Source organism: Trichosurus vulpecula, chromosome 5 (assembly GCF_011100635.1).
Source record: "Trichosurus vulpecula isolate mTriVul1 chromosome 5, mTriVul1.pri, whole genome shotgun sequence".
NCBI classification, from domain to species: Eukaryota; Metazoa; Chordata; class Mammalia; order Diprotodontia; family Phalangeridae; genus Trichosurus; species Trichosurus vulpecula.
Genome location: NC_050577.1, coordinates 92961486 through 92987786, shown reverse-complemented (window position 1 = coordinate 92987786; position 26301 = coordinate 92961486). Strand labels below are relative to the sequence as shown.

At 37.5% G+C, this 26301-nt stretch overlaps 1 protein-coding gene across 1 annotated transcript in view; it reads left to right on the top strand.

Moving 5' to 3' along the window:
• LOC118851965 (polypeptide N-acetylgalactosaminyltransferase 11-like) overlaps window positions 1-26301 on the top strand; it is a 69518-nt gene that overhangs the window by 8450 nt on the left and 34767 nt on the right. The window contains exons 2-4 of the mRNA XM_036761574.1: window positions 5425-5548; window positions 9561-9727; window positions 22884-23009. Coding sequence (XP_036617469.1) covers window positions 5425-5548; window positions 9561-9727; window positions 22884-23009 — 417 coding nt within the window. The remainder of the gene's footprint in view (window positions 1-5424; window positions 5549-9560; window positions 9728-22883; window positions 23010-26301) is intronic.

The window sequence follows — 26301 nt, the reverse complement described above, 5'->3', positions numbered from 1 at the left end:
GACCTTAGGACTGAAAAGAACAGAACAAAAATGGCTAATGGATAGTTTATACTTGACAAGTATAAACTTATCAGTAAAGATAGTAGGAGATAGTAAAGAAAGCATTTAGCTTCCCTTGCTGAATTCCAGTCATCTGACCCTGATAAACTATATCCTTGGGTACTGAAAACACATGGCAGATGCAATTGATGAATCACTATCAGTGATATTTGAAAGATCATGGAGAACAGGAGGGATATTATAGAATAAGAGTTCAAATATTGTCTCTATTTTCAAAGAAGAGATTTAAGTCTACAAACTATGGATGAGCTACCTTGACTTCAATTCCTTAGAAAATTCTACAATGTATTAATAAAGAGATGGTTGGCAAACACCTAGAAAAGGAAGCAGAGATAACAAAGCATAGTTTCATCATGAATGGCTCTTGACAAGGTAACCTTATTTCCTTTATTAGACAGGGTTGTTCAATTGGTGGGTCAGGTGAATACTATAGCTAGAGATACGATAGCTTTTAGCAAAGAATGTGATAAAATATCTCACGCTAATCTTGTGGTAAAGACATAGTCATGTGGATTAGACAAGGGTATATTCAGATGGATTAAAAACTAATTGAATAGAAAAGCTCAAAGAGTGATCATTAATGGCACCATGTCAACTTGGAAGGACTTCTCCAGTGGAGTCTCCCCAGTGATGTATGCTTGGCCCTGTGCTTTTGAACATTTTTTATCAATGATGTGGATAAAAGCATAGGAGGCATCTTTATCAAAGTTGCCAATGATGCAGACCTAGAAGGAACAGCTAACCCTGGGTGATGGAGTCAGACTCCAAAACAATCTCGACAGGCCCAAAATTGGGCTGTATCTAATAAAGTAAAATTTAATAGGAATAAATGTAAAGTCTTATATGTGGGGTCAACAAATTGTCTTCACAAGTATGAGATAGGAGAAACATAATTAGATAGCAGTTCATCTGAGAAAAGGTCTATGGTGTTTAATGAATTATAAACTCAGCGTGAGTCAACAGCATGATATGACAACCAAAAAAGCTCTTGCAGTCTTGGGCTGCATTAAGTAAGGAGTAACTTCTAGACATCTAGAGGTATCTCTCTGTCCCTCTGATTGGCAGGTGGAGCTGTGAACTCCAAAACCTCCATTTAAGGAGGGAACTCAGCTAAGAACATCTCATTTCTCACCTAACCCTAATGCACAGCTTTGAGACTTTTCTGACTTTGCATCATGCCTACATGTTGGGTACCTTCCCCACCGGGTGCCTTTCCTGTAGGGTATCTTCCCCAGGGCCCACCTCCCCACCCTCCACTTTTTGGCTTCCCTTTGTGTATTGTCCTCCCCCATTAGATTGTAAGTTCCTGGAGGGCAGGATCTGTCTTTCTTTTTTATATTTGTTTCCCCCATGCTTAGCTCAGTTTCTGGAGCAAAGTAGGCACTTACTAATCTTTATTAATTGATAGTTTTGATTTATCTGCCCTGATTAAAGATCATATCTGGAATACTGTTTTCAGTTCAAGGACAAAGCTAAGTTAGAGCAAGTCAAGAGAAGGGCAGCTAGGATGACGAAGGGTCTCACATCCATGCCAAGGATTGGTTGGAAGAACTTGCAGAAGAAAAGGACACACTCTCTTCCTCCACCCCCTCCCACACCACTCCTCACCCCCCAATGCATGATAATTGCCTTCAAAAACATTCTTGAACATTTCCAAAAAACTCATGATAGAAAATTCTGTCCACACCCAGAGAAAGAGCTGATGGGATTCTGAGTGCAGATTGAAAGATACTATTTTTGCTTTATTTTTTTTCCTTTTTTTCCCTTTTGTTCTATTTCTTCTTTTACAACATGATTAATATGAAATTATGTTTTACATGATTGCACATGCATAACCTATATCAGATTGCTTATTGTTTTAGGGAGGGGGAAGGGAAGGGAAGGAGGGAGAAAATTTGGAACTTAAAATTTTATAAAAAATGAATGTCTTAAATTATGTTTACACGTGATTGGAAAAAATAAAATACTATTAAAGACAAAAAAAATTAAAGGTATGAAAATTTTTTTAAAACTGCATTAAGACTTTTGGGACATCCTGAGTAAAGTTTTAAGATTTAAAACAAAACAAAATATTCTTGAAAAGCTATTACGTGGAAGAAAGATTATACTTAGGCTATCTGGCCCCACGTGGTAGAACAGTAGATGGAAATTTCAGAGAAGCAAAGTTCCTAACAATTAAGTCACAGAATTTTGAGCTCAAATGGCTCTTAGAGGTCATCTGTTCCTCTCATTTTACATATGAGGAAGTTGAAGCACACAGAAGTGGGTGACTTACCCAGAGACACACAGGTAGTAAGTGGCAGAGTCCTGATTCAAAACCAGGTCATCAGGTCATATAGCCCATACATCACAAGATCATGGATTCAGACCTGGAAGGAATCTTAGAGGGCATCTAGTCCTGTCCTTTTATTTTTACAGACAAGAAAAGGAGGTTGAGTGAATTGCCCATGATCTTGCAGTGAGGGTCAATTGTCCTTACTACATCTGAGTGACAGAGGTAGGATTTTAATTTAGGCCCTATGATTCCATCCTATCAGTTTATCTTTCCACTCTACTTTGTTACCTCTTTTTAAAGATGCTATCTGATTATATTAAAAAAATAAAAATTAATGCTATCTGAGAGTGGAATAGGTTGCCTAAGGTGGTACTGGGTTCTTCCTCACTGAAGGTCTTCCAAGGAAGGCTGTGTGATCAGTTGAGAGGTACGTCATATTTGATAATCTTTTTCAGATACAGGTAGGACTAGATGGCCACTGAGGTCCCTTCCAACTCTGAAGTCCTATGATCTTGTGAGTCTGTGATTCCCTGCCCTGTTTAAGGTTGATCAGAACTCTGAGGCCCAAGGAGTCTCCTGACTCCCAAACCAACCCTCTTTCTACTAATTTAACATTATAGATTTTAGAAAACTACAGCTAGAAACCACTTTAGAGATGTTTAATACATTTAAGTAGCTATATGGCATCATCAAGAGATGCAAAGACAAAAAATGAAATAGTTCATGTCCTCAAATTTACATTCAATCAGGAAAACCACATGCACACATACAAGTATATACCTTGGTCTGGGAGTTATCTACATCATAATTTGCTTTGTAATGCTGTTTTATAGAGTTATTAGGTTATGTCAAAGTTTTTGCTATTATAAACAGTGCTGCCATGATCACCTTGTATAAATTTTTTTTCTTTCTCTTTTGGGTTATTTCCTTGGGGTAGAAGCTCCTAAGGGCAGGTGCCACGTCTTAATTATATTTGTGTCTTCCCTATTCTCTGGTACAGTACTTTTCACATAATAAATATTGAATTATAAAGAGGTAGGTTTTTGGGTCAAAGGGTAACAAGTAGTTCTATAGCTCTTGCTAAATATTGGAAGATCTTTCTCCAGAAAGATTAAAATAATTTGCAGTGCCATCAGCAACATATGTGTATCTATTTCCCTATAGCCTTGCCAATATTGTTTTCAAGCATTTTATTTTTGCCAACTTAGTTGTTTATAAATACCTTAAATCTCTTTTAATTTGCATTTCTTTAATTGCTAGTAGTGCTGTATGTTCTTTCATGTCCTATTTCCATGGAGATTTGTTATTTGTATTTCTTTATGTGTAGACTGTCTGTTCCCAGCTATGCCATTATAGCCATCCAGTCTTTGCCAAGTGCCATCACCTTACAGGGCCTCAGTTTCCTTATCTGTATATGAAGGAGTTGGACTAGATCAAGAGATCTTAGTTGTTTTTTTTTAATTTGATAACTGTATTTCAGAGTAATTGATTTTCTTTTAATCCTTTTCATTTCATTTTGTCTATTTATATGCTAGAGGCCCATACATGGATTTTGCCAGATAGCCAAAGGGGTGTGTGACACAAAATGAACCCATAGATTAGATAATCTCTAGGGTCTTTTCCAGTTCTGACATTTTATAGCTCTGTGACTTGATAAGCAGAATCTCATTGTTGACCTTAAATACTTGCATCAGTTTTCTGTACATTCTATATGGCAAGCTTTTTATCATTTTTATGAGTTGCTTTGTTTATTCATTTGTATTTTTGCCCTTATAGCCTAGCACAGTGCTTGCAACATAGTAGGCACTTAATAAATACATGTTTGATTCATTTTCCCCATTTCCTCCATTCTGTTATTTTCCTTTTGATATTTATTTTATGGGACTCTACTGTACCTTTTAATTTGTATAGCTGAATAATCTGATAGCTTTTACTCCTGCAGCCTTCAGAAGTCTCCCCTGCATAGCTGAGATAAATATGCTATTTCATTTTATTCTATTTTTTTTAAAAATGTAATTCTTTGACCAACTAAAATGTATTAGAGTTTATGGAATGAGATGTGGATCCAAGTCAAATCTTATCCATTTATCTCAATATTTATTTATTCTCATTGTTTTACTTCTATTTTGTCATATCTGAAAGTCTCAGAAGGTTTGAGTCTATTTCTGGAACTTATATTCTTTTTCATTGATCAATTTTTTTCTGCTTTTAATTCAAATCTTGAGGCTATCATCATTAACTAAAACTTATATTATATTCTTGCCAACTTATTGTTGCAGGGAATATGAGAGCAGAAGAGGGAAACAGTTTTATTCCATCATGTAGAGGTCACTCCTCCTCTTGTCATTGTCCATTGGACGTGACTTGTACAATTATTCTTATAGAACCATTTCACTTTCAAACATACATAGGCAGCTAAATGGTGCAGTGGATACAATACTGGACCTGGAGTAAGAAATCCTAAGTTCAAATGTTGACTCAGATACTTGCTAGCTGTGTGACCCAGGATAAGTCACTTGACCCCACTCTGTCTCCTTCATCTGTAAGATGAGAATAACAACAGCACCTATCTCCCAGGGATTTTGTTAGGATAAAATGAGATAATATTTGTAAGTGCTTTACAAACTTTAAAACACTACATAAAACTAGCTATTATTAGTATGTCAAGTTCTATAAAATATTCTGCATATTTTAATGAGCATTAAATTGAATCTATTTACTATATTATTTTAAATTTGTTATATTACATTTCTACATTATATTAAATCTATAATTTCAAGAGTATTGTCATCTTTAAATATATAGTATTCTCTGCTTTATTTCTCAGTTCTCAGGATAAAAAATATATCTTTCAATTTTTTTCATGTCATCGTTTGTTTTTCCTGGAAGGAATTTATGATTTTCTTTGAGTGAATATCTTGTGTCCCAAGTCAAAATTCATATTCAAGTATGATAATTTGGAAGGATATTTGACTATTCTTACTGTATTTCCTACTAGTGTGTCACAAGAATAGAAATGCAAATAATTTTTGTAGATTTAGCTTGATTTTGCCTTCATGATGTAACTGACTTGTGTCTTTCTGCTGCAGATATGATTTTTTATGAAAATGATAAGAAGATCAGAGACTTGGGCTTCAAGCAGTACGGCTTCAATGCACTTATCAGTAACCAACTGAGCTATCAAAGAGATGTGCCAGACACCAGGAGCATGGAGTATGTTACTGTTTTCTGTATAAATGCAGTTTAACATTGTGCTTTTTGGGGCTCTTTTAATTAAGTCATGAGGGTAGCATTGAAATCCTGCAGTTAGCCTAGCAGTTAGCTTGTTAGTAATTCTAAGAAAGAATTCCAGGGCTGTAGTACTTCAAGTGAAATCATCTGAGATTGTATTTTCAGATGCAACTTTTTTTTTTTAAAGAATGTGGGCCAGTGGAAAATAGTACCAAGTTTGAATCCTGGCCCTGCCATTTATCACTTGTATACCTTAGGTAAGTCACAACCCTTCTGGACCTCAGCTTCCTTATCTGCAAAATAAAAGGTTTTGATTAGATGACATCCAAGGTCTCCTCTAACTTCAAATCTATGATTTCATTTATTATAGACACAAAACAGTGACCCTCATTTTTCTCTATATAGCTCTCCTTTTCAATGCTCTTACAATTTTTTGTGATTACACTCACTAATTCCGGGCATGTGGGCACTTAATGAATGCTTGTCGATTGAGTGATACCTTTATACCTCTCTGTAACACCTTGTAGTTTCTGGTGGTCTTCGACTAAAGAGGGATGCTAATCTCCATTTCATCAAGATAGTTTTTCTCTAAGCTCTACAAGTCTAATACAATGGAGAATCCTTTTCTTAGATTGAGTGTTTACCTTCCATATAGAATGATGAAGACAGAATTTAACATGATCTAACATTTTTTTCTGTTAATATTGTAGTACTGCTAAACACTAGAATGTTTTAGTTGGGATGCTGATCACAGTGGCTAGTGGCAAGCCCCTTCCAAGATATAGATGTGTATGTATCCTTTAAAAAAATTGATCTGTTTTTTCCCTTAGAAACTTTGTTAACACTTAACAAATTTTTAAAAATCAGTTTGTGTTGTAAAGCTCCCAATAAAATTTAAAAATTAAGCTACTTTTATTTTGGCTAGGAAAAAATAATGATATAATATTACATAATAGGATATAACACTATAACCTAATGATATAAATTAGCATAATATAATATAATACAATGTAACAAGGTAATTAACAATAACATAATATAACATAATATGATACGATATGATATATGCAATGTAATATGTATTAACAAAATAATAATGGATTGTCCTCCATCACCTTCCAAATCCATCTCTGTAGTTATAAAGTTTTGTTGTCTTTATGTGTGTATTTTTAGTGGTTGCAGTTAATACATACTGTATGTCGCTCTTATTCTATGGCCTTTGCTTTGCATCCCCTTCTAAATCTTTCCATACTTCTTTGCCTTCATCTTATTCAGTTATTTCTAAATTGTTAGGTAAATAGTCTGTTTCCACTATTTTGCTCCTACAAATAAAGCAGGCATAAACACTGTTGTTCAGATAGGTCTTTTCCCCTCCTCTGCATCCTTAAAGTCCAAGCAATGCAATCTCTGGGTTGATCAGAGGGGATGATCAGTTCTGTGATAGACTGTTACAATTGCAGGCACGTATTGTGCTGCAAAATAACATATGTTGCTCCACAGAAGCTCAACCCCTACTGAATTTTACCATTTTAAACCTTTTTGGGTGAGTTTGATAGGTGTAAGGTGCAATCATAAAGTGATTTTAAATAAATATAAATACATTGAATTAAAATACATTTAAATACATTGAACTAGTTTTTGGTATTTGTTAATATGTTGCATTTCCTGCTCCAAAAATTGTTTATCCACCAGTTGAGTCATTTCCTGTTTTTCCTCATCTCTACTGTGTTGCCTATTATTATATTACTGCCTATTACTATATTAACTCTGTTCTTGATTCCATTAACATTTTCAGATTTTCTATTATATTCTCTATAGTCTTAATTCTTTTTCAATTACTTCCTCCCAATCTTTTTTTTAAAGTATCGTTCAGTTTCTCACTTCGGCTCCTACCATGTTTTTAAACAGCTTCAAATTCTATTTTCCTTTCAACTTGTGATTTTTTTGCCAGTGTTAATTTTTGCTCTAATTCATTAGACGTATCATTTATACATTTGAGATCATCTCTTGGATGTTTTGCATCATCTTTATCTCTCTGCACTGCTTCGGTATATGCTTTAGTTGCTCTCATATAGCTGTGTTTCTCTAGAGATAGCTACTCATTTTCATTTCTCTTTTTCTGAATTTCTGTTGTTTTTGAGGGCAATGTGAGGAACCTGGATTCCTTGCAGCCTCTTACTCTGCCATTTCCCCAGAATTCCCAGATATCCTTCTCAAGAACTTCTCTTCCTTAATTAGACACAGATGAGAGTGGGCAGTTTCCAACTTATAAATGGATTGTATTCCAAAAGTTTCTTTGTAAGTTGGTGTGACACACAAATTATAAATGACTCATAAATATAAAACCCAATTACCATAATTTTGACTAATTTGGAGAAAGACCCATTAGAACTATAGAACATATTTTTAAATGGGCACCAAAACAATTCTTTTAAAAAGTATATTTTTCCATGAAAAAATGTAAATTGTCAAACACAACGAGACTGAGTAAAAATCTTGAGGATGCTTAAATTATTTCAGGAAATAATTGTGTCTGTCAAAAGAAAAAGAACCTTCTTTCACAGTCCAGGAGGAAGGAAAAGGAAACCAGGGAGAAAAAATTCCTTTCCCTTGCATCTAATGCGAAGGATAGACTGAAAGAAGGGAGACATGCCAATAGAGAAATCTGTCAGTTTGGGGAGAACAAAGAATGCTATATTAAGATTATATGATCATAGAGCTAGAGCTAGAAGGGATCTCAGGGGTCATTTAGTCCAACTCTCCTCATTTTACAGATGAGGAAGTTGTGGACCATGGAAGTCAAGTGATGGTTTTACGGTCACGAGGCTGATAAACATCCAAAGTGGAATTTCAACTCAAATCTGCTAACTCTAAAGCCTACAAAACTCTTTCTACTGTACTACATTGAAGCTTATCAGCTGTTAAAAATGAAAATTTAAATTCAGTTTTTTTTCTTGATGCTTTTTTCTCTTGATACTTCACTGACATGCTGCTGGATAATGTCCTGGCTTGATTTCTATAATCTCCTTTCTGCTGTCTTCCATCTCATGAAAATGAGACAGTAAGTTCACCACAGCAAATAAATTGGGATGAAAATGTGTAGGATCTTGGCAAAATATGTTTGCCTCTTTGGGTTTCAATTTCATCTTCTGTAAAATAAGGAATTGGGCAAGATGATCTTCCAGTTCTGAAGTTTACCAAAACAAGGCCGAACAATCAGCATAGGCATAGCAAGAGAAAAAATTATTTGGAAAATATTAGAAAAAGCTAAGTGATCCCATATTCTTTATCATTTAGCAGCTGTGAATAGCTTATTATTAACAGATAGCTTGCTTTTATAAATCCCTATTGATAGCACTATAAGTAGTTATAACATAAATATTATAAATAGTTTTATTTATAAACTTATTAAATAGCTAGCTAACATTTATAAGAGCTTTCGAGATGTTATGTCATTTTGTCTTCATAACAACCCTGGGAGGTAGGTGCTATTATTATCTCCATATTACAGTTGAGGAAACTGAGGCAGGCAGGTTAAGCAACTTGCCCAGTGTCACATAGCTAGTAAGTGTCTGAAGCAAGCAGGGTTTGAATTCAAGACTTCCAGATTTCAGGTCCTGTGCTCAATACCCTATGTTTATTTAATGAACTGGGGTAGCCTATTGCAAGGGACGCTGGGCTTGGGAAGCAAAAGACCTAGGTTAACATGTGACCATGGGCAAGTCATTTAACCTCTTTTCACCTCACTTTATCCTATCTCTAAAATGGGAATATTGATACTTGTACTGCTCACATCACAGGATTATTAAGAGGAAAGCCCTTCATAAGCGGTAAACTACCGTACAAATGTCAGCTTCTCTTATCATCATAAATAGAATGAGATCAAGGACAAGCAGAGGATGTTAGAAATGAGTACCTAAAATTTGGTAAATTAGAGCCTGAACCATTCAAAGTTTTTCAATGAATATTTTTCTTCTTTTTTTTATATCTACAGATGTAAAGCCAAGTCTTATCCCTACTATCTCCCGCTTGCCAGCATTATCATTTGTTTCTACAATGAAGTCCTTTCTGCCTTGCTTCGGACAGTGCACAGTGTCATTGATCATACTCCACAGCATCTCCTTCATGAAATTATTTTGATAGATGACCACAGTGAATTTGGTAAGGAACTCTAATGATAAAAATGAAAGCTGACATCCACCTTGGACTGCAGTGATATCCCTGAGGCATTTGGCTTTTCCCCTTTCTTCTGACAATTGACATTCACATAGCTGGCATAAATGAAGATACAGTCTCCTAGCCAGCACAGTGATTCTAATGGGACCAGGTATAATTAAGAGCTTACCTATCCCATAAATGCTACTTTTCTGGAAATCAGGGTATTTAGTTATATAGGTATATAGGGTTGTGTGTATATATTTATATATATATATATAGTTTATATATTACATATGTATATATTTATATATACATATATATTCATATATACATATATGTATATATATATTTAGGTATATAGTTAATTATTAGTATCATAATTCCTAACTGGCGGGGACCTTATGGGTCATGTAGTGACCCTCCTCATCTTATAGGCAGCTAAGTAACCCAGTGGATAGAGCCTAGACTTGGAATCAGGAAGACCTTAGTTCAAATCCTGCCTCAGATACTTACCAAGTTGTGTGACCTTGGGCAAGTCACTTAATGCCTGTCTGCCTCAGTTTCCACATCTGTAAAATGGAGGTAATAAAAGCACTAACCTCTCAGAGTTGTTTGTGAAGATAAATGAGATAACATTTGTGAGATATTTTTACAGCAGCTTAAAGTGCCATAAAAATGCTAGCTATTGTTATTAAGCAAACTGAGACCCAATAAAGTTAAATGACTTTCCCGTGGCAGATAGGTTCCTAGGCTATCCCACAAAAGCCCATATTGTACCTAAAGTGTTATGGGAGGAGAAGGCAGTGAAGGAAAAGTAGGAAAAAGAAGAATAAGGAGAAGACACAGGAGTATGAGGGAGTAAAACAAGAAGGGCTTTAAAGAGTAGAGTCAATCGATGAGTCAACTCATAGGGGAAAAAATATGTAATTGCAACTACGTCCTGGGTTAGACATGGTTTAACGAGGTAGCTAAGTAATGAGTCACTATTTAAAATATTGTTTTGTGAGAAAAAAAATCTATTGTGAGTTTCCAAACTAATTTCTGGAACAAAAACCACTTGCAAATTGTGGACTGATGGCATTGTACTGTGTCTGATTCAGGAAAAAAGTGTTTGAGAAGGACATACATATATCTTGGAAGAGGTCCAGAAGATAGCAGCCAAAGGAGTCAGAAAACTCAAAGTCATAAAATATGACGAGATTGGATACACTTAGCTTATTTAACATAAAAAGATGAAGATAGCATAATGAAAGGACACCAGTTTCTAAATAGTTATCTTAGGTCAAAGTCAAGATTATCCACTTAGGTCAAAGGAACTTTTGGTTAAACATTAGGATTTTTTTAACTTGGAAGTTATTTAAAAACTAAAATGGTTTATGTGAAATCTCTCTCATTGTGAGGGTACTGTATCTTCTCCAGTTGTTCTGATGCCAGACACGTTTGGGCCTTCGCCACATACTCTTAGACACTAGTCAGTGCATTATCCTGAGGTCAGCTTTAATAAGCAGAGGGTGGGTGAACTCAACCTTCAGCTCAGGACATGTCTCTTAATGCTTCCTCTAAACTCTGTAATTCAGGGTCCCTACCTACCAAACAAAACCCTTTATGCCTGCTTGGTCCTCTCACTCCCCCAATCACTGGTCTCATCTTCCTATTGCCCCTTCTATTATGTTTCCAATGTAGAACCCCTACTCCATTTTTTTAATTTTATTTTTTTCTCAACAACATGTAAAAACAAATTTTAACATTCATTTTTTATAATTTTGAGTTCCAAATTTCCTCCCTTTCTCTGCTCCCCCCTCCTAGAGAAGGTAAGCAATTTGATATAGATTATACATGTGCAGTCATGCAAAACATGTTTCCATATTAGACATGTTGTCTAACATGTCTAAACTCAAGGAAAATAAAATTTGAAAAGCATGCTTTGATCTGCATTCAGACTCCATCAGTTCTTTTTCTGGAGGGGGATAGCATATTTCCTCATAAGTCCTTTGGAATTGTCTTGGATCATTGTATTGCTAAGAATAGCTAAGTCATTCACAGTTGATCATTGTGCAATATTTTTTGTTACTGTGTACAATGTTCTCCTGGTTCTGCTCACTTCATTTTGTATCAGTTCACATAAGTCTTCCCAAGTTCTTTGGAAAGCATCCTTCTCATCATTTCTTATAGCACAATAGTATTCCATTACAATCATGCAGCACAACTTGTTCGGCCATTCCCCAATTGATGGGCATCACCCTTATCCTACTATTAATAAACTCTCCTTTATCATATAACTCTTCTTCTCACACTTCCCATCTTCTTGAGCTCAGGGAAATCTGGTTATCTATGGAAAATATTCACAAAAGTTACCATTAGCCTCTTATCTGCTCAATCTAATGACCATTTCGATCCTTGCCCTTTCTGTTGCTTTTGATGCTGTTGACTGCCCCAGTGTTTGGCACTAACTTTTCTTGGTTTTCTTCCTACCTTCCTGATTTCTTCTTCTCAATCTACTTTGCTGGATATCCCCACTCCCTAAATATGGGTCTCCCCCAATGCTCTGTCCTTTTCTCTCTCTATGTTCTTCTCTTTGTTGAACTCATCCAAACCTATAGATTCAATTATCATCTTTATGTAATTAACTCCCAAATCTATGTATCCAGCACTAATCCCTCTCCAGAGACTCAACTCCTAGATCACCAACTGCCTACTATATATCTCCACTTAGATATCTGATCAGCATCCAAAACTGAATTCATTTCCTCCCCCAAAAAATAACCTATTTAGAAGAAGCACTGTATTATGGAATTGTGCGATTTAGGCCTGAAGTCCCCATCCACCACCATCTATTGGCAAGCTGCCTCAGTTCTACGAGTCTCAGTTGCCTCAAATGCAAAATGATAGTAGTATCTATGCTACCTCCCTCACTGGATGGTTTCAGTTAAATAATATAATATATGCAAAGTGCTTTGCAAACTTGAAACCACTGTATAAATGCCATCTACTATTGCTATAACTGAATTTGCCCTCCCTTCAAACATTCCTGTTCCTATTGAGGGTACCACTATCCTCCCAGTTACTCAGGTTAATGACATCTGAATCCCACCCTGCAATCCTCTCTCACCCAAGTCGGACAGACCTTTCCTACTGACTTTCTAAGTTGTCTTTGGCATTTGTGAGTTGAGAAGTCTGGAAACTGCCACAGCTGCCAGTAATTCAGTCTCCTGGAGCCTGCTGCAGGTTTCTGGGGGCCTGGTCTGTGCCAGCAGGGCCCACACTGGACTGTGCTCCTCTCCCAGCCCAGTGCAACAGACCTTTCCTGTTGACCTTCCAGGTTGTCTTGGGCTGGAAATTTGTTTTACTCTGTCATTTTGTGGGTTCTGATGTGCTAGAATTTGTTTAGAGTCATTTTTCTAACACGTATTTGGAGGAGTTTGGGGGAGAGCTCACCTAAGTTCCTGCTTTTAATCTACCATCTTGGCTCCACCCCCTTCTAGAATATTTCAGTAGCTTCCTAGTTTATCTTTCTGCTCTACTCTTCTCTTTCCAATCAAAACTCCACACATGGACCAAAATAATCTTCCTAAGGCACAGGTCTGACCATGTTTTTCCTTGGCTCAAAAACCTTTAGTTCCTCCTTATTGACTTTAGGATAAAATACAAATTCCTCATTCTTCACAATTTGGCTTCTGCCTATCTTTCAGTCTTATTTCCTATTATTCTGTAGCATATACTTTACATTCTAGCCAAACTGAATACCAGCTGTCCCACAGGCTCAACATACCATCTCCTGGTTCCATGTACCCACAGAAGCTGTCCCTCAGGCTCAACATACCATCTCCTGGCTCCATGTACCCACAGAAGTTGTCCCTCAAATACTTTTCTTTCTTTGGTGCTCAGGTTAGGTACCACCTCATGAAGCCAGCTTTGATTCTCTGCTGTGTTACTTGTATACATATTGTATGCCTCCTTCTTGAGGGAGGGAACTATGTTATTTTTGCCTTTGTACCCTCAGCATAGATCAGAGTAATAGGTGTTTGATAGATGTTTGTTGAATTGACTCAAGTCCTCTCATGTTGCATGGAAAATACATGCCATTATATATAGTAAGAATATGACTTCAAGTGAGCAGAACCAAGAGGACATTGTACACAGTAAGAGCCACATTGTGCGATGACTAACTTTAATAGACTTATCTCTTCTCAGCAGTGCAAGGATCTAAGACAATTCCAAAAGACTCATGATGAAAAATGCTGTCCACATTCAGAAAAAGAACTATGGAGTCTGAATGCAGATCGAAGTATACTGTTTGGTCTCTCTCTCTTTTTTGTTTCTTCTTTCTCGTGGTTTCTCCCATTGGTTCTAATTCTTCTTTACATATTACATACCATCATGAGGTGGGGGTGGGGGGAGAGATGGGGAGAAATTTGGAACTCAAAATCTTATGGAAGTGAATGTTGAAAACTAAAAATAAATAAGAAAAAAAAAAGAATATGACTTCAAGAGTCTTCTACTTTCCTGGGAAAAAAGAAGTCTAAATCCATTTCCATTGGGCCAGTTCCAAGGACTCTCATCCACAAGGAAACACAGATTCATGATGCAACGTAAATGGGACCCTGACCAATAAAACCCTGATGGGGGGCCTGCTGCAATAGAACAAATCCAAAACCTCTTGGCACCATCTTGTTTAGGAGGAAGAGTTCTGCAAATAACTCCCTGGCAAATTAGAAACTATCCAGGGGATACCATACTTTATTTTTTACCAAGAACCCCACAGTCATTTCTGGATGGTTCAAGTGACTTCCTGGAAGCATGACTACAGTTATGATGGATGTGTAGGCAGCTGTTTCCAAGTGCCCTGGCATGTTATTTTCTTCTGCAGCTGTATGGAAATTAACAGTGAATACAAGAACTCCAAATGGGTGCTATTATCTGAATTCCAAGGAGTAAATAGAATGTTTTAAAGGACTGACATAGCTTACATGCACATATCAATGACAAAAGATCAGCCCATATAACCTCTGCTTTATAGTCTTAACTTCCCTGATTTTAAATCCACAATATATGGATTTGAATTCCATAGAACTGAAAGGATGATTTTTTTTACCTTGAGCATGAAGCTTATAAGTTTTGTAGATTAAACCATTTTAAAAGCCATGGTACATATATCATGCAGATCTATTTCTGGATTATTCATGAATGGGTTGAAAAATTGATAGATGATGTGACTTGTATTCTGCTACATTATCCTGATTCTTTTCCTGCTTCTCTGATTTCTCATTTTCTATCTCCTTGGTCTTCTTCCCTCTTGCTCCTTTCTCCTTCCTCCTTCAACAGGGTTTTGTCTTTGGTCCTCAAGTCTTCTCTATCTGTCTGTCTGTCTCTCTCTCTCTCTCTTTAACTCTCTCTCTGTCTTTGTCTCTCTGTCTCTGTCTCTGTCTGTCTCTCTCTCTCTCTCTCTCTCCCTCTTTGCGTCACACACACACACACACACACACACACACACACACAAGTAACTGTATTTTAGTTTGTTTAGCTAACTTGAGGAAAACAATAAAACTGCTGACAATATCGACTGAAAACAATTGTAACCCAAAACAGGGTCTCTGTGGAAAAGCTTAGAATGAAGTGAAAATTGGAAAAATGACAGAGGACTAGGTTTGCATTTCTTGAGAAATAGAAATGTCACCTTTCTGTCATTTGGATCCCAATCCCTGACACTGATGGATCTGATCTGCCTTGGGAGACACTCTCAATGATCTTTGTTGTTCATTTTTCAATTTCCCTGGACATCAGAATTTGACTCACAACTCTACCCAAAAGGGTCCTGCAAGCATTCAGATTAATAAAGTAATGGTCATAAGACAAGTTTTATTTCACCTGACAAAAACACAGAAGGAAATAGTACCTGTACTAATCTATAGTTAGGAAAGGTCCATCTAGTGGGTCTCACCTTCTTTCTGGACCTATATTATCCACATGACTCATATTACCTGTGAAGGGATAGGTCCTGGCTACTTTTCAATGGATATGGGTCTGTGTTGTGCTAATTCTTTTGGAATTACATAGGTAGTTTGAACTATAAGCCTTTGTCCAAATCTGAATAAAGCTTTTTCTCTGCTCTCTCCGCTCACTGGATCACTCAATACCTTTCTCCTCTCTCTCTGATTCAGGCCCAGTCTTCTCTTCCGTGTCTCTGGCACTGGGCCTTTGATGAACTTGGTTCCCTGTAAATTCCACACAGAGATACAAGCCTATAGCCCAGCATCTGTGTTTGTGTCCCTCTGTTTCTGTGCCTCCGTCTGTCGTCCTGATTGTGTCTTCCGTTTTTGTGTCCTACCCCAGCCCCCACTTTCAATTCCCTGCCTCTCTTTAAAGGCTAAACTCTGATAATATGTAACTTCTATTATCAATAGTGTGTCAATTCAGTGACCCTCATCTATGCTTTCTCAATAGGACATAGGATAAAGAGAATTCATACCTTGCAGGAGATTTCACAACTGATTCAGGAGCCAGTGGGAAGAGTAAGGGCTTACTCTGGCTAGGATGCCCTATTGCCTTTTAGGAACAAATACAGTACAAACTGCTCTGTTTGACTTTTAAAGCTCATCATTAAAACTTGTCTTCAGCTGACTTTTCCAGTCTCGTTTGATGTCACGGGCTTCCAAAGCCTCGTGACTACGCTCGGGGTTCCCCCCAAGCCCCAGGCCTCTGCCTAAGCAAAGGACCTGATCTCGGGGACAATGTACGGGGCGGGAGCCGAACAAGATGGCGAATGACTCCGTTTATTATTTCAGCAAGCAGCACATTTATACCTTTAGTGACGTAGGTACATTCTTTGGTTACATGGGTGAAAGACAGGTAAAGCTAATACACCTGGGTCCTAGGACCGCCCTGACTCCACCTACTCTCCTCCCCTTCTCTTCCCGCACTACCCAAAGCTCCCTGCGGGCAGGCAGTCCAGGCAAAGACCGGAAACTCCACGTGGTCAGGCAGCCGGAAGTTCCACATGCTCTGCCAGAGAGCCGGAAGTTCCACGTGGTCAGGCAGGTCCGACCTGGAATCTCTAGGGAGGCAACAAAGGCGGGACCCCTCCTCCTGGCTCCACCCATATCCCAAAGCCCTGAGTCTATCTCAGCAGGCCCCTTGGCCTGGAGGTCTGAGGAGAGCAGGGCTCAGCTCTAACTCGGCCCGTAACAGTTTGACATTATTCCCCCATTTTGCAAAGCTCGTTGAGAGCAGGTGCTGTCTCATTTTTGAATTTGAATGCCTAGTGTCTTGTGTAGTTTCCATAGCTCCATAGATCCATAGTAGGTACTTAACAAAATGCTTGTTGATTGGTTGATGTCTGGTCATATCCTTTACACAAGCAACTCCCAGGAGGTAAGAGAAAGAAGAGACTTTAGAGATTCTTCAAGTTCTTATTTTACAGGTAAGTAAATAGACTAAGGAAGTATCAGTGACTTCCTCCAGGCACCACAGCTAGTTAGTATCAGAACTGGGGCTAGAAATGGGCTTCATAATTTTCACATTCCAATGCTTTTTCTACTATTGTAGCACCAGTCTCTGTAATATTTAATCTGTATATTTTGTTTTCTTTTCATTCAACACAAACTGTTAAATCACTATAGAAATATTAGCATAACTTTAAATAAATTAAAAATTAGATGACAAAAAAATAGAAAAAATACTGTTTACTCACTTCCTCCTCCTCTTCTCTTCAAACATATAAACTTAAGGAATCTCAATATCTCTTTTATATCATCACTTTTGGTAATGTTTGTGCTACCTTACCAGTAGCACCCTACCTTACTTTCAGAGAACTCAATGAACGATAGGTGGTTGGATATCATTTCATGAGCAGCTTGCTAGGTGATGCAATGGATAAAGTACTGGGCCTTAGAGGCAGGAAGACTCATCTTAGTGAGATCAAATCTAACCTCAAACTGTCATTAGCTTGTGATCCTGGGCAAGTCACGTCACCCTGTTTGCCTCAGTTTCCTCATCTGTAAAAGGAGCTGGAGAAGGAAATGGCAAACCACTTCAGTATCTTTGCCAAGAAAACTCCAAATGGGGTCATGAAGAATCAGACATGACTGAATACCACCATCGTCATGTCATTTCATAAACATACTAGAGGAATGAGATAAAATTGATTGAACAAATTGGATGATGAATCCACATTTACTTAATTCTGTGCCATTTAGTACCAGCCTACCATAACTTGGAAATGAACCAAGATCATAAGATTTCTCTACATTTTCATTTTTTGTATAAAGTCAAAATGCTTTCAGAGAATTGCTCCTCCTCAGCTTCCTGTAATAAACGTGGAGATACACTATTTCAGTGGATATATGATTTCATCCTGTATCTATTTTCTCTGTAAGCATAGACTGTAGCCCATCCAGTGTCTATGATCAACTATAAAGCCCCAGGATCAAATTTGAGACCATAAAAGTTCTTTTAGGATAGAAAGATCACAAATTTACAACTGGAAGGGATGTTAGAAGTCATCTAATCCAGAACTGTCAAACTTAGACCCAAACTAGATTAAAATGCAATTGGGAAATGTTTAACAAAATAAATAAAAATACAACACAAATAATGTTAATTTGTGGTTTTCTAAGTCAATGCATAACCTGCAGGGATCCAAGATCCATTTCTATTTGAGTTTGACATCACTGATCAAATCCAACCTCCTCATTTCACACTTGAGGAAACTGATGTCCGGAAAGATGATTTGTCCAAAGGCATGTGGTAGGTAGCAGAGGCAGGATTTAAAAGCAACCCAGTTCTTCTGACTCCAGATCCAATCTTTTCCCCCTACAACATAGCATCTCTCATCCTGTGAGGTTCTTATCCATACTCTTTGTTGTCTTTGTTAATTCTCTTCCTTTCTGGTCCATTCTGAAATCTCTTTCTCTGATCTGTGAGTTATAACCTTATTTATTCCTTCTTTAATTACCATGTGCTCTTTATGGAGTGAAAGCTACTAAAGTACCAGATTTGAGCCCAATTTTCTAAGTAATTTTGTGTTATTTCCTTTATCAGTCCTGCCCCATCATCCCCCTTTTCTCCTCCTGTGTTCCACTCTAGTATCATTCATGAAAGGACAATGTATAGTGCTGTGTGGCAGAAATTACCCTGTGTCCCAAATCGTGTGTCTACTGCCACCCTCTATCCTCCTTTTGAAAGTCCATGTTCAATATATGAAGCAACGAAATCTTAAAGTAAGCCAGTTGTCTGCCTCTAGACTGGAAAACTTCATGGTTTAGCCCAGCACTTAACATAGTGACTAGCACATAGTAGGATCTTAATAAATCCTTGTTGATTTGACTTGTGGCTCACTTCTGTCTCTCAGAAATTGAGATCCTGGGAACCTGAGGAAATAGTTATTGCTTTCACCTTAAGTAAAGCAAAGGAGATAGGAGCAACAGTAGTTATTCCTTTGGTAGATTAACAGTGCCTGTAGCCCCTAGGCAGCAAGACCTACATCTCTTCATCTCTCTTCAGTCCATCTCCTCACCCCCAGTCATGATTCGGGAAAGCAACCCATTTGGAGAAGAGGCCCTTCGACCCCATCAATTGCCCACCAACCATTCCCAAGGGACAAGTCAGTGAGCCTAGCTAAAGCAGCAAAATACCCTAGGGCAGAGACAGGAAACAGCATGTGCCAGAGTCAAACCACCACCACCACCTTAACCACGATCTCCTCTCAGACTCAGGTGGAGAAGTCACAACCTCTACCTCATAGGGTTGTTGTATGGATCAAATTAGATAACACAGAAAGTGCTTTCCAAACTTTAAAATGCTGGCTGTTATTGTCCTTACAACAACCCTGTGTGGTAGATACTATTATGCCTACTTTACAGATGGGTAAATTGAAGCTCAGAGAGGTTGAATGCCTTGCCCAGGGACACAAAGCAAGTAAGTATCTGAAGTAGAATTTAAACCTAGATTTTTTGGATTCTAAGTCCAACACTTTTCTAAGGCACATTGCCTCTCTATTAGCAGTATATTTAAATTTATCCCTTTATTTATTAATTATTTGTGTATCTTAGATTTCAAACCCTTATAAGAGAAAATTGATACAAAATTTTTCCCCCATTCAACAGCTTCTCTTCCTATTCTAGGTTCATTAATGTTATCTGTACAGAAGCTTTTCAGTTTCATATAATCAAAGTCATCTATTTTATTTTTTAATTGCCTCTGTACCTTGTTTGGCTAAGAATATATCTCCCACCCATAGTCGTCAGAGGTATATAATTTGCTTTTCTTCTAATGTTTTTTATAATATTTTATTGGGAATCAAGATGGGCTCTTAGCACTTATTCAACCAAGTGCCCTTGAAGAGTTTGGCCTTTGTTTCCTTGATTAAATTAGGAGTCCTTGATGACCTCCTTGCCTCAAGGGAAAGCCTAGTTTACATGGGTTTGAGTGACATGTTTGTGACATCAGAGGCTTTTAGACCACATGGGTTTAAGTCACATTTTCGTGATGATTTTAGGTCATGTGGGTGAGTCGCATGTGTGACTCACCTTTGACCCTGAACAAGATATATAAACCCAGAGGTTGGCTTTCTTTTTTGGAGCTCTGAGCCACAGCAGGAGTGGTGCATGACTCTATGCAAGCCATTGTTATGAGCTCCCCGGCTTTGAAGAAAACCCAGATTGTGATGCTTCTCTGGTAACTGTATATTGTGATTTTGTTAGACAAGGTCTGTCTGTTGATGCTGGTAATTTGTTTGTATTTGTTCTGAAGTTCAGGGTGCTGGCTTTTTCCCCTGAACTAAGTTAATGATATTTGCATGTTTGATTAAATTGAGATTGTTGACCCCTTAACGTTGCTTTCCTTAGTAAAGCAGATCAAAAGAATCTGGCTTGCAGCGTTCTTGTTATTGGGCTCATGTTGGTTTTTCACCCCCACAGCAGCTGCTAGCCGAATTGTTGAAACAAATACAATCTTTAATATTAAGGTCACATGAGCATGTAAATATGGACATGTGGAATTTGGTTTAAGGTGTTTATCTAAACCTAATTTCTGCCTAAAAACTGCTTTCCAGGGTTTTGCTATGTTTAATGGTTTGGGAAAAGATAAAAATAGAAGGAATGGGGTCTATACTGGAGAGGAAAGGAGAAGGAAGAAGAAAATTACTATTGCATAATAGAGGTACATAAGAGGAAGAGTATATATAACCATGGAGGAAGGAATGGTAGGAAGGATCATCCCATGAAACTCATTTTCATCTGAATTAAAAGAAGATTGAATACACTTACCCCACCACACACAGAGATCTTGGTATAGAAATACATTAAATTCAAAAGGGAAATAGGAGGGAACAGGGATAAGGGAGGGACAGAAAGGGATGTAAGAGGGAGGCAAGGAATAGTCATAAGGGAAGTGAAAGAATAGTCATAAGCAAAACATACTGGGGAAAGAAACATAAAGGGAGGATTAAAAGGAAAGAGAGAAAAGAGTAATGAATGTAATGAACTATAATTGTGACAGATGAAATAAACAATCTTGGGAAAAATGGAGTTATTTTTATGAACTGATGCAGAGCACAATGAGTAGAATGAGGAGCACAATTTATAAAATGATGATAACAATATTGTAGAGAAAAACAACTTTGACACTCTTTAGAATTCTGCTCAATTTAATGATGAGCCATAGGTCCAAAAAAATGAAGCTGACACCGTCCACTTAACTTCTGAAAGAGAGGTGAAGAAGAAGTTAAAATGCAGAAAGGAACATTTTCCGACATAGCTAATGTAAGAAATTATCTTGCTAGACTATACAGATATTTATTGAGGGATTTGTTATTCATTTGTTTTTAAATTTGTTTAATGGGGAGGGTAATGAGAGGAACAGATGAAAAAAATCAAAATAATGAGATTGCTGATTTACTCTGATACTAATAATTAATTAAAATTGTGGTGTTATGTGTGCTTTATATGTCACTGGGCCCACTCTCGCTGACAGATGGACTGAATTTAATCTTGGGAGTTCTGTCTAATAATTATATTTGTGGTACATTGCCCTCAGCTATGTGAAGTTCAGAATGTGGCTTGTGTCTTTAAAGTGTCCTCTGCAAGCATAATGGGTCCAAAGCAATAAACATAGGAAAAATTATTAGTGACGCATAAAGATTAGTGGCTAGTATTAAAGCCCCTGAAACAAAGCATGAGTTAAAATCCTCCATCTGGTTGGGAGCTCAGTTTCCTTTTTTCCCCAAGAGGTTCAATCTTAGTCACTGCAAACTCAGCACCAATAGGTGAAGTTCCAGTAGTATGAATAGAGTCAAGGATCTGGATGGAATGTACTTTTCACCTGCCTATTTCCTTATGGCTCCTGCTGGTTTCCTTGCTCCAGCCTCACTCTCAGGGTAATGTCTCTTGACTGACATCTCTTAGCATATGCCATAATTTTCAGTGCATTCAACTTGAAATTCTAGATTATTGTGACTCCTGAAGGTCCCAGATTGGCTCTGAAAATTCATGGTTTCACTTGGTTACTGGTTCTAGGTTCCTCTCTCTTTACAGTGAGGTTTCCAATCGCCATGGCCACAGTTCATGTCTTTACATGTATATGAATGCTCAAGCCTTTTTCCAACCACCATAAGCAGGATTTCTTTGAGGACTGCTGACATCTTTTCAATTGAATTCTCTACGTTCACAATTGCTACGTATACAAAACATTTTTTTTAACTTTTGAAGTGCTTTCACCTGTAGCTTGCCCTTCCTCTTCCCTCTTCCAGTGGCACAGTAGGTAGAGTACTAGGTTCAATCAGAAAGGTCTGAGTTCAAATCCTACCTCAAACGATTACTAGCTGTGTAACCTGGGATAGATCTCTTTACCTCTCTTAGTGTTGGGTTTCCTCACCTGTTAAATTGGTATAATAATAGAATCTACCTCACAGAGTTGCTGTGAGGATCAAATGAGATCAAATCAAGGCACTTTGCAAAATTTAAAATGCTATATAAATGCTAGCTATTATCATTGTTATCCAACAAACTTTTAAAAAGTAGATTAAAGTTTCTTAACACAAATTAACACTCACTTGATCTGTGGAGCAATCTAATTATGTTATGGAGTCCAGCAAATACTAAACACTTGTAAGTCAATATCTGTGTGATTGTGTCCCATAAGTATGTGATTATTCTTCTATTTTTAGATAATTTGAAAGAAGATCTACGTAATTATATCAAAGAAAAATTTCCTGAGAATGTTAAATTAATAAGAAATGACCAACGAGAGGGACTGATTCGAGCAAGGATGATTGGAGCATTTAATGCTACAGGTATACATACTGTGTGCTTTTTTCTTGGATAAAAGGCTGTATATCTCAGAGATAGTGTGTAGGTGTATTTAAAGTTCACTAGTGCCACCTTTGTCTTAGTTTAAAGAAACAGACATCAGTTCAGCCACAGGAGAGTCTTCGACACTTTCTGACCCAACCCATAGACGTTTGGGAGTTTAATCAGGATTTGTTGCATGGCCAAACACAGTAGTCCCACTTGTTATTATTTGCCTTTAAATTAATATCAACCTCGAATAAGCAGCATTAATACTAATAAGTAATTTAACACCGTTGCTTTGATTTTGTTGATTTGGAGTGTTAAAATGTGTGTTGCTTCCACTGCTCAAACATGGGCAAAACATTTCTATGACCTTGTATTTATTAGGTCCAGCTTTCCCCACATTAGAGATATAAGCTTTCCATTTAGAGGTTCAATTCCTGTCATATGCAAATCTGATTAAGAGACAATTGTAAGGTTTTCTAGCACAACTGACTCATACTTGTGCCCTGGGATTCAGAGACACCAAACTTGCTTCAAAAGACAGTTAACTTAGTCTGTTTTTAATTGTAAAAGGCTTTGGAAAATAGCATTGTTTTTTGTCATAAGCAAGAGTATTGCCAACTGTACCAAATATAAATTGCTTGTGACAGATTCTGTTCCATTGGGTTGGGAGGAGGTGGATTAGAGAAGAGGGAATAAGTCTGAAAACAAATTAACACTAAATGAAATTTTGTTTTTATTTGACTTTCTTTGATTTGTTTATCTGAATCTGAATTGAACACTTTTCATGGCTTTTTGCCTGAAAAGCAAGAATCAAGAACAGAAAAGTTACTAGTTCTACTAATGGCTTAGATTTAATTTAGTTTTTCAAATCAAATTTTTCTAGGCATCTGCTATGTGCTGTTCTTAGCCTTCAGTTGTCCTCTACATCTTGACTCTTGATTTCCTAAGACGCACTGGAAAATTATCACCCTGTGTCTTAAAAGCCACCTCTGTGCTTACCATTACTTCTCTGCATTTCTTTGCTTTCCCTTCATAGAGTCCTGGTTTTGAATCCTGATATTCCCCAAGGATATTCTGAATTAAAAGCTGAAAAATTTCCTTGTTGTGGGTTAACAGAAGGTCCTGGGACTACAACTATTTCTTCAATAATCCTTTTGTAATGTTGAATTGGTTTTCAGATGTATATCCTATAGATAAAATTCTATCAATCTTTTCTCTCTTAATCTAACCAAGACAGGATGAGGTTAAAGTGAGGAAAAAGAAAAGTACCCCATCAGTTTGTGGCAGTTAAAACAACATGTGGTTAGACTTTAATTGCATTAGCCAAAAATCATTGGTTTGTGCTATTTGGTATTGTTTGTTTATTCCATCTCCTAGTAAAAAGTTATTCTTGAATAAGTTCCAACTCTATTAAATTCAATAAACATTTATTGAGGATTTATGTCCTGCATATTTGTGTGATAGATGCTATAGACAGAAAGATGAATTAAACGCAGTCCCTTTTCTCAAGGTGTTTGCAGTCTAGTAGAGATGACACAGCTCTGCATATCTACAGTACATATTAGGACCTGCTTCCAAAAACAAGACACTCCATCTCTTGGCTCCAAACATTTTCTCTGGCTCTCCCCTGTGCTTAGAATGCTCTCTTTCCTCATCTCTGCCTTCTGGCTTCCTTAGCTTCCTTCAAGTCCCAACTAAAATCCCATCTACTACAGGAAACCTTTCCTGATTCTTCTTAATTGTAGTACTTCCCTCTGTTAATTATTTCCTATTTATTCTATATGTAGCTTATTTGTACATATTTATTTGTTGTCTCCTATATTAGATCATGTGCTCCTTGAGGCAGTGACTTTTTTTGGTCTCTTGTTGGATCTCTAGCACTTAGCATAGCGCCTGGCACATAGTAGTACATATTAGGTGCATAGCAAGCACATAGTAGATGCTTAAGAAATGTTCATTGACTGGCAAGTATCTAGGGGAGTTCCAGAAAAAGTGCCACGAAAGATTTTAGGGGCTTCATTGTAGAAACAGCCCCTGAGTGAGTCTGGAAAGATGGAAAATATTTCAACAGGGGCAGCTAGGTGGTACAATGAGTAGAGCACCAGCCCTGCAGTCAGGAGGACCTGAGTTCAAATCCGGCCTCAGACACTTGACACATTTACTAGCTGTGTGACCTTGGGCAAGTCACTTAACCCCAATTGCCTTGCCTTCCCCCTCCAAAAAAAGATTTCAACAGGTGGCAATATGGGTGAGAGTGGAACTGAAGGAATTTCAGGAGTAAGGGATAGTATGCTTCCCTTGGAGTAACAGAAAGGGAGATTTCCCCACCTTTAGGATCATAACCAAGAAGACATGTTGGTCACAGTGGTTGTCCCAGCTCAGGACTTTGAAGAAGACAGGGTAGAGAAAGAGGTAAAAACTTATGAGGGTAATTGGAGGGAAGTAGAGTATTTACATAGCTAATCCCTTCTTCCCTGGAGCAAACACCATTTCCATGGCTTCTAAAACCATAAAATAGTGCTACAGAATGAGTAGATGCTTGCTCCTTTGAAGAAAAGCTATGACAAATCTGGACAGCATACTAAAAAGCAGATATATCACCTTGCCAACAGAGGTCTGTATAGTCAAAGCTATGTTTTTTCCAGTAGCAATGTATGACTATGAGGGTTGGACTATAAGGAAGGCTGGATGCCAGGAGAATCAATGCTTTCAAACTGTGGTGCTGGAGAAAACTTTTGAGAGTCCCTTGGACAGCAAGAACATCAAATCAGTCAATACTTAACGAAATTAATTCAGGCTATTCACTGGAAGGTCAAATACTGAAGCTGAAGCTTAAATACTTTGGCCACATGATGGGAAGATGGGACTCATTGGAAAAGACCCTAATCTAGGGAAAGATTGAAGGCAAAAGCAGAAGGGGACCAGCAGAGGATGGGATGGATGGATAATGTCGTGGAAACAATGAATGTGAACTTGGATAGACTTTGAGAGATGGTGGAGAATAGAAGGACCTGACGTGCTATGGTCCATGGGATCACATGAGGTGATCACGACTGAACGATAACAACACAATTTAGGGTCTTTGGAACATAGTTATTTTTTTCAGTTACTAGTTCAAAGAAATGTGGTCAGGAAGCTTTTGTATAGTTTACAAGTCTTTACTTCTTTTGTTTCTTGAACTTGAGCCATATTTACAGACTTACTTTTCCCATTCTCCCCTTGCTCATCTTTACATTGAAGTCCCCAAGCTTTATAGCTTTGGTTAGATTAAGTCAGAAGGCCTTGAGT